General features: G+C 40.3%; 1 protein-coding gene across 1 annotated transcript in view; it reads left to right on the top strand.

Annotated features, from left to right (window-relative positions):
* LOC107268598 (dnaJ homolog subfamily B member 12) overlaps positions 1-9,669 on the top strand; it is an 87,961-nt gene extending 78,292 nt beyond the window's left edge. The window contains exon 8 of the mRNA XM_015741539.2: positions 9,193-9,669. Coding sequence (XP_015597025.1) covers positions 9,193-9,305 — 113 coding nt within the window. The 3' untranslated portion in view covers positions 9,306-9,669. The remainder of the gene's footprint in view (positions 1-9,192) is intronic.
* The last annotated feature ends 335 nt before the right edge of the window (positions 9,670-10,004 follow it).

The following is a 10,004-nucleotide window of genomic DNA, read 5'->3' on the forward strand; positions in this document are numbered from 1 at the left end:
TTTGGGGGGGGGGGGGGGGTAAACCACCCCTTGATTATTCTTTTTTGCACCCTATTTGAAAAAACATACCAATAGAATTTAATGAAACACGCACTATTTGAAAGGGGAAGTAAAATTACAGTTGACGTGTTTTTGCTCTTTTACGGGAAAACACGTTTAAGGAGGTAAACTACCCCCTGCATACCGATACATGAATTTTCATATAGAGCTATTTCTCCCGCAATTTGAAAGTGTAAATTAATTAAAAATATTCTCGTTAGTGGAAGTCAACATACAGTAAGTGAAAATTAAGGTATTACCCGTAATTAAAGGGGTAAATTTTGGATTCACAAGGCGAAGGCATGGCAATCGGATTTTTGTAATTTTGTATACTTATGGTACGTGAAGCTGAGAACTCGAATAGTGGTTTGCCAAAGCAGTTCGATGCCATGTTCAGAAATTCTCGAGAACATCAACTCTGAAGTTTTGCGAGCGCTTTATGTGCACCTTATGTTTTACAGTATTGTGAACAGACTGTGTAGCTCACCCGGTAGCGCTCGAGCCTAGTAATCGCGGGGTCATTGTTTGGAGTTTTACTTCTAGCATTTTTTTTTCTTTTAAATACTTACGTTATTCAAATATAAAAATCACAAAATCTATGCCAATTCACAGATATACTATAACAAAAATGTTACAATGAACTCCTCCCCGTGGAAGACACGGCTCGAGGGCACCACTGGCCCCGAGCACGAGTATTGCGTACTGTATTGCGAATTACCGTTTATTGCGTCTGTTTAGTGTTTTAGGCCTATTGTATTTAGGATAAGATCCCTCCCCTTCGACTTTCCCTCCCTGTCACCATTCCCCGTAGGGCACTGGCTCGAGGACCATCTTCGAGGACCGCTACCGTGGACCATCTACGTGGACATATCATCCCTGGATGGACCGGGAGAGTGGCTACGTTGCCGAGGCAACGGAAGGCAAGGATGGCATGGACAGAAGGAAGGAACAGCTGATAGAGACTCCCGTGGGATGATGCCCGCAACCATCGCCACAGAGATCCAGCCCCGGTGCAGTCCCGTCACATGGGTAGTAAAGAGGCCCGTGTGACAGCGGCGGAGCCCTCTCCCTCCGAAACCGCGGATGTGCCCGGCAGAATTTTTGACAGGCCTGGAGGCCGCCATGTTGCCCGCGCGCCGGCGAAGCCAGCGCCGTGCCACCCGCCCGCGAGGCCCTGGAAGGTCCACCAGCGGAAAGGACCAATACCCTGCCATGCCGGACCTGCCGACCAATGCCAGAGCGCGTAGCCCTCTCAGCCCAGCGATCCAACCAATCCCCGAGGCCCTGGAGGCCTGTGAACGGAAACAGCGAGGACCGGAAATCGGCAAGAGATCTTCACTTCGAGCCGGGTTGCGATACGAAATAGAATGAAAATTGCGAGTTTGAGTGTGAGTGATCATTGCGTATATTTTGGATTATATCGAGCCACGTTTTGAGTGAGTACTGTTTCGCGTATGATTGCGTTTTCCTTTTCTCCGTTCCCTACCCCCTTTTTGCTTAAGCGTTTGAGAACTAGTAGATTTCCCTTTTTGGATATTACAAGCCGTCCCCACGTGGATCGGCCTTTTTGCGTAGTAGATCTTTTGAGTTTTAGTCTGGCCTTCCGCCAACCGCTCGAGGCCAGTGGTATATTGTGTGCGTCTTAGAATAGTTTGCGCCCTTTTTGGAAAACCCCCGTGCCCTCTCCCTTCCCTTTTCCCTCTTTGCGTTCTGATACCGAGGTAATTTATAAAGTAGCCATTTTGCGTTCGGGAACCTTCCTCCCTGAGACCCCCTCACCTCTTCCCCTGCTAGCCGTGCCATTTCGAGTTTGTGTAAATATTCAAGGACCTTCTGAGGTCACTCGACGGTGCTACGCCGAACAAGTAGCTGGCACCCATTTGTTTTTTTCGAGGTATCTAGTGCCGGTAAGCCCTCCTGTCCCTCCCAATACCTGTCCCTTGCCAATACCCCGTTCCCTGAGTCCCCTCGCCCACTAGTCCGTTTAAAGGTCCGATGTGACACCGCGTGCTCCTGCGTGAGCCCGCGTGTCATTGTTTAGTTTAGCGTGTTAAGAGCGATTTAGTTTCCTGTTGTATTAAATTCTAATTCCTTTTTAAGCATCTTTTCGTTTCTGTTCCCTTCTTCTTTGTATTGGCATTTCACTTGTAGTATTAATTATATTCTCCTCTACTTTACACCGTGTTCCACTTTCTTTTGCGTTCCCCCTTTCCCGTGGTATTTGCGTTCCCCCTTTCCCGTGGTATTTGCGATAACTGTTCTTGCGAGACCCTGGACCATTTTCGTAGTCTAGTACGTCACAATACATATAATTATAATCTTTAATGAAAATCGCACATTTTATGTTTCTAATTTGCGAGAAGTAGTTCTATATGGGAATTCATGCATTGGTATGCAGGGGGTAGTTTACCCCCTTAAACGTGTTTTCCCGCAAAAGAGCAAAAACATATAGTGTAATTTTACTTCCTCTTTCAAATGGTACACTGAGCGGCATTAATGGCGTCTCAGAGAGACGTTAAGAGAACAGTGGCGAAGCGAGAGTGGGGGCAGCGAGCAGCCTAGAAGCTAGCCAAGTCGGAGCATAGAGGGGGTAGCCTTTTCCCCTCGCTCGAGACACCATTTATGTCACGAGTCGGAGGAGTCCCGTATAAGAGCGTCTCTCTCACTCCCAGCGTCGGTTACCTATAAGACCCTCTCACTCGTTGTGAATGGTACCGCTGCAGGTCCTCTAGCGCGTATAAGAATGTCTCGCTCACCCGCTCGTACCCTGCTTATAAGAGCGTCTCGCTTGAACTCACAGTTCTACTGGTGCAATTTCCTTGCCGGTGGCTGAGGTATCGGTGAAAGCTAAAGGGCTCATTGTTTTGAGTGAGACGCTCTTATATGCGCTACAGGGACTTGTTGCGCCACCACTAACAACCAGTGAGAGGGTCTTATAGGGAATCGTAGTAAGTAAGTAAGAGAGACGCTCTTATACGGGACTCCTCCGACTTGTGACGTTGCATGGTGTCCCGAGTGAGGGGAAAAGACTGCCCCCTCTACGGTCCGGCCTGGCTTGCTTCTAGGCTGTTGGCCGCCCCCACTTTCACTTCGCCATTGTTCCCTTAACTTCTCTCTGGGACACCATTAATGACGCTCAGTGTATGTGTTTCATTAAATTCTATTCGTAAGTTTTTTAAATAGGGTGAAAAAAAAAAGAATAATCGAGGGGTGGATTTCCCCCACAAGAAACAATTTCTTTTTAATGTCCAGGTGTACTTTTCATTACTCGTAATGAGAAACATTTTAGTTTTTGTTTCATTGAAGTCGGTCGACCCCTTTTAGGTGAAACTGCATTATCACCCCTCGACATGCCCAACTTTGGCGGTTGATTTCACCCCTGAAACCGTTTTCCGCCGATAAAAAAAAAGACGTGTTTATAGTTTTTCAAGCGCTACAACATAGTTGAGTTTCGTCAAAATCGAAGGGAGACACTAAAGTGATGTTCCTTGTTAGTTTTATGTTACTTACTGTTCACTTCTTTCCGCTCTCTGCCACCCCTACTCCGTCGCGCTCATTGTCTACCTGCTTCTTATAACTCCCGTCCGATGTCGCCACCGCTTCTCTTTCTACCGCTCCCGGGCCGTGAAATCTGATCTCACTGCTTTCCTGGGTCACTCCTTGCGGCCTCACTCTTCCTCGTCTTTTCAATAACCTCATTTTCTCCCGGTTTACGGACAGCTTATCGAATCCATTTTATCGAAAACATTTGATCGAAAAGTCACTTTCTCGAACCTTCTTTTGTCAAATGGATATTTGTTCGAAAGGGACATTTGAACTAAAGACGTTTGCCCGGATAAAATCCAATTAAAAATTAGAAAGACTAAAAATTCTAATTAAAAAATTCAAAATCACATCAAGCAATAATTTTGCTTGCTCATAGAGGAAGCTACGTGACGATGGAAAATTGTCCTGTCGAAATTTTCATGTCACCATGTTCAGAATTTGCCAAAACGTCGAGAAAACACGTTTGGAGAAAATGTCCGGATGTGTGTGTGCGTGTGCGTGTGCGGTGCGTGCGCGCGCGCCTGTTTGTGTGTGTGTGTGTGTGTGTAATGGCCTCCCAAAATTCAAACGTGTATAACTCGAGAACGGTTTTAGCTACAGCTCCCCAATTTTGCAGGCCTATGCTGCTCTATAATCCCTTCATTGATTCTAATTTTCGTCATGGTTCATGCTGCGGCTCGGATTTTATGTCGTTTTTAAATTCCCAAAGAAAGGACGTTATCACTCTAGCGATCGCAAATTTTGTGATAATCGTCTAAATAGTTCTTGAGAAAGAGATTTCTATCCAAGGTTAGTTGGTATTGCATTTGTGCCGAATCCATCGAGAAGATTTGATTTTATGATATTTTGAATTTTTCGAAAAATTAAATTTATCAATATAACTCCCGTCAACTCTGACAGATTGAGCTCTCATTTTCGAAAAGTATAGAGTATCATTTAGCCGTGATATGTCTTAAATTTGGCGGAGATCGGTAAAACGGATCTGATTATACATATAATCAAGTTTTTGAATTTCAGCCACTATCCAAGGTTAGTTGGTATTGCATTTGTGCCGAATCCATCGAGAAGATTTGATTTTATGATATTTTGAATTTTTCGAAAAATTAAATTTATCAATATAACTCCCGTCAACTCTGACAGATTGAGCTCTCATTTTCGAAAAGTATAGAGTATCATTTAGCCGTGATATGTCTTAAATTTGGCGGAGATCGGTAAAACGGATCTGATTATACATATAATCAAGTTTTTGAATTTCAGCCAATTCAAAAATATTAGGTCCGAAGAGATCATGCAAGAAATTTATCCTTACATGCGTTCTCTACAGTATGAAGCACCCCAAGTTGTGAAAGGCATGGGGACTCACGGTTAACAAGCTGCAAGTTGAAACTTGCAATTTGCTTTCTCCGAATCGTGGGTAGTAGATGAAGATTCATGTATGAGGAAACCAAAGATTAAAAAAAAAATGAAAATGCTTCCTCATATAAGGACTTCGTACATTACTTACGATTCGGAGGAAGCAAATTGCAAGTTTCAACTTGCAGCTTGTTTCTCTGAAAATCGCATTCCATAATATCCTGAATATTTAGTCTACAGGATATTACGAGAGACAACGTATTACATAACTGATCAATATCATACTATGTTTTCTAACCGATCAAAGGAATGGAGTTCTGACCTAACTTGACCTGTCCTAACCTCACTTAACCTAACCTAGACTTAGACCAATCCAGCACAGCATTACAAGATCGTTGAGTCGAACTCGCTCGCTTCGCTCGCTCGCTAACGATTATTATAACTAAAATACCATCTCATAACCTAACCAAACCTAATAACTGAATTATGCAATTTTCATTCAAATGTCCCTTTCGAACTAAAATTTTTCTCTTCGATCAAATGTCCATTCGGTCAAATGTGCATTCGTTAAAATAATCTTCAATAAAATAGATTCAATAAAGTGTTCGGAGACTCGTTCTACTTTTACCTTTCTTACCTTCCTGTGTCTACTCGCAGCCCTAGCCCTAAATACTTCGCATCTGCTCTCCACCTTTTTCTTCCTTTCCTCCATACACTCACACCCCTCTCTTCTGTCTAAATTCCACTCCGTCCCTTTCTTTCGCACACACACCAAAACGGATTATTGTACTCATATTTGTCGCTGTGGCATCTACTTATATTCAGACAAAGAAGTTAACGTTTTAACAAAATGATAGCGGTTTGAAAAAAGATATCGGTATTTAACTAAAAATTGCTTTTTGAGCGCTAAACAAATATTTATCTCAAATCACAGATTTTAAAGATAGATGTCATGAAAAAAACATTTTACTTCGTATGTGTATAAAATTGTAAGCCAATCGGATCCATTATTGTTTTCAATTTTACACCAACTAAAATGAAAAATGTCGTTTCGAGAAAAATTCGTTTAAAGTCTAAGGTACATAAACTATATAGGATTTTTTATATTTACAGTCTTTGCTGACTAAATTATTATTCCTGGGCCATATAGTATACCCTCTCTTTTCTCGTGGATCTCATTTGTGCTTTCATTGACTCAAATTCCACCTAACAATTCGGGCATCTTTCGTTTTTTCCTCGCTGAGTCACTCCGATCTTATCAGTCGCTGGTTATCTCGATAATAGGAAATAATTTTTGTTTGCTGTTCAGTGACTATATCTATTGTTGCTATAGTTTTTAAAATTAAATAAAAACTTTCGTTGCATGTTTTATTAGTCAAATATGCAGATATTTGGGTATTTCTTAGACCAGCAGTGAAGATGCTTAGGTGCAATGCGCGAAATCCCCCGAGACAGACCACTTTGACAATAGCCAAATTCAAGGACTAATTATTCTGATTGGTCGAGATCTTTATAGCCGATAACTCTTCCATTTCCCTAGAGTCGTCCCTTTAAACCAAATCGAGAGCGTTTCTTAGCGAATCGGTACGTAACTTTTGGAGATCCTCCACGGCCGCTTCTCCAGGGCATCGGGCATCGGGAAAAATCACGTCACAGACCATATGCTTCCCTTTATACATTATTCTTACTTTAACCATAAATATCTCAGTCGTTTCATTGTTCATATTGTTTGTGTAATCTCGAAGAGCTCGACATGTTCCAGCTGCTTCGATTTCTACCTGTGAAGCGCAACGTTAAATTTGTTGTAACTTCACCGATTAATCGAATTTCAGCGAAATATTATAAGAATATTATTATAACATGTTATAGGAACTGATTGACCAGTCGTTCTATCTTGATCATAGAGTTTTCAGTATATATTTATCTTGCTTCGACATACATCTATATCAATACACACTACTTCATATCTCAAAGGACCCTGCACGTTTCTTACAGAATAGTGTCCTCTGTCGAATTGCTCCGTTCTGAGATATATTGAAATTTTTACAATTCAGAACAAATGTTTCAATCGCCACAGTCTCAGAGATTCAAGGGTTAAGATATATGGAGATCTAAAGTCATGGAATCTGAGTAAACTCACATATCTCTATAAGATAACTTGATGCCTTCTTTAATGTGTAACGGATGTATGTACTTGATGAATGCGTGTCTTCAAACACTTATGAATCGCGCGTTTCGCATGAAGCTGTCGCGTGAAGCTAAGGCAGAACGCCGGAATGGCCATATCTATAGCACGATGTTATATACAGGGTGTTCCAAAATTACCTGATCAACGGGGTATGGCGGTGTTCGGAAGACATCACTGATCACGAAAATGACCTTCCTTTTCTTCGGAAGGTCATAATTTTTAAATAGGAGCAGGTCAAAGTTGACCAATTAGAGAGAGGCGTCAAGAGAAACGTAGGCACTTACGAACTCGGAGTTTTCTTGCCTCGCTTTTGTTTCTGGGTGGCTTCAGGCATGATGACGTCAGCCGAAGACATGCCTATTGGATGTCACTCACTGAGAATAGATATTCTGAACGCTTCTCTTGACGCCTCCCTCTGATTGGTCAACTTTGACCTGCTCCTATTTAAAAACTATGACCTTCCGGAGAAAAGGAATGTCATGTTCGTAATCAGTGATGTCTCCCGAACACCGCTACACCCCGTTGGTCAGGTAATTTCGGAACACCCTGTATAGGTCTTCAACTTGCTCGAATTCAGCGATGAGTTCTTTTTCAGTGTTCGAGTTGCACGGCTCATTTCACTTCGTAGCCACAATTTTGGAACCTTGACGAGAAACGTTATTCGGAGGTTTTTGAGGTTGTTAATTACGAATCTACTATAGAAATTCAAAAGTTCAAAATGGCGGATCAAAATTTAAAAACGAGATGACTTGGAAGATTTGTGAATTTTTAGTTCAAATTTGTAATCAGTGTTTTCAAAAACTACTGAGTACCGAGTTTTATTCAATTCAAGCAACTTTTTGCATTTCGGACCACCTTATTGGGTCCGCCATTTTGAATGTTTGAATTTTGACCTTGGAATCATGTTGAGCATTGCGAAAAGCCTTGGGATGCCAATTTTTATGCAATTCCATTGACTAAATAAATGATGTGGCGCACAAAGACTCAACAATTCGTGACGCCATACGGCGTCAATGCCTTCGATGGGGTTATAAACCACTTAATCTAGAATAGCTACTGATATATTCATTGCAAGAAACGTTCATGTTAATCACATCTCCTTGGGAATTACGAAACTTCGGGTTTGCTTGGGTTCTGAATCAACGTTAATTTTATTATATTTTGGTCTAAAAAACATCAATTTTGGCTGCATCTCATAATTTTCAGATCTTTTATTATTATGCTGTGTTAACAGATCAGTTCACTTAGGTTAAGTTACAGCGATCAACAATTTAATGCCATTAATCCTACAGCTGGCTGTGCGAGAGAGAGCAATAAAGTCGTTCGACCATAATGCTTCTTGTTGTTACGAGGGAAACGGACAATGCTTCTTTTAGAAAACTACCCCCACTACCGAAGTTGCAAGACTTGTAAGACCGTGATCTGTAGTCTTTCAATAAATGTGCTTGATACTTGGATCGTGAAACAGTTATTAATTACGCGATGCATGTGTTGCATATGACGTCCTAATGCAGCTATATTTAGTATTCCGCGACTATATCTCTCACCATATAGCCATGATCGGTAGAAATGCTTCATTCTGATTGGTGTATCTTAAATAATTTCCATTTAAAAACTATTACGAATTTCGACACCCATTTTGTGAGACGTACTCAGAGCACCTCCAGCCATAATTCACATTTCGATGGAAAATTCGCTCCAAGACAATCTGTATACGGGGTTCTACCATAGAAATTAATGGAAATTAAATGTACAAAACCATCTTCAGATAATGTCATAGTTCTTAATAATCGAATACAAACGCAAATGCACTCGTTACACGTAAAAAAGCATGTTGAGCCCTTTTCACACTTATGTGTGGAATCTGTTAACTACAATAATTGATTGACGTTACTGGCTATGTTTATTTTATTCAATTGTTACATTATTCATTTGAATGCTATGATTATATTGTTAGAAATAAGGAGAGTCGGCTTAGTTTTAACTATGTTAAAATATAAATGTTGGAACACAATTTTATGCTAGACATTAGTGTTTTATAATACTTATAATTTTAACATTTATAGAGGATTCAATGTTATGGAAAGCAAGAACCTTCGGTGACCAAGACTTATATCAACGTGCTCGGAACATTGAAACACCATCGTGTAAAAGACTAGTAGATTTGCAATCCGCATAATGAACTTACAGATGGTTAAAGTACATTCGTTGTTTGTAGATAGATGTATATTATTTTCACATATTTACAGTAACTCTGGACGTGTTAATTGACTCATAATAAATTGTCAATAAATTTGACTTTTGATGTCCATTAATGCCTACAATGGTCGCATTCAAGATATAAAGCATAATTATGAAACATTTATTGCTTATTAGTTGTTCGGTTATCATAAACTGTACTGATAAAAATAGTCACTGTGCAATTGTGATGCAGTGTTACGTCTTTTTTGTTTTCTTTAATGTTCGCCTCGCTCTCGCCTGTTCCGTTTATGAATTATGTAATTTTATATAGGTGTTTATAAATACAATTACAATTACAAATACGTGCATTTAAAAGAATTGGTCAATATTAAATTTCTGACCTATGGTAATTATTTCTTGTAATTTCATTACGTGATTGATGTATGATGCACTTATTTATGCCATTCACCCTTTTATATTCGTATATGTACAAATATTTTAAATAATTCTGCAATAAAAATTCTTTTTGAACCTGAACAAGTAATAATAGTGATACAAAAATATTCTATTCGTACATTCCTGTCCAATCTGTCTCATTCCTTTACCCCAAAACCTTCTTACTCATTTCCCGATATTTAAGAAAAATACTTTATACAAGCTATGAAGATATCACAAGAAACTGATATTACGTTTACAA

The sequence above is a fragment of the Cephus cinctus genome, unplaced genomic scaffold, assembly GCF_000341935.2.
Source record: "Cephus cinctus unplaced genomic scaffold, Ccin1 Ccin1_scaffold0060, whole genome shotgun sequence".
NCBI lineage: Eukaryota > Metazoa > Arthropoda > Insecta > Hymenoptera > Cephidae > Cephus > Cephus cinctus.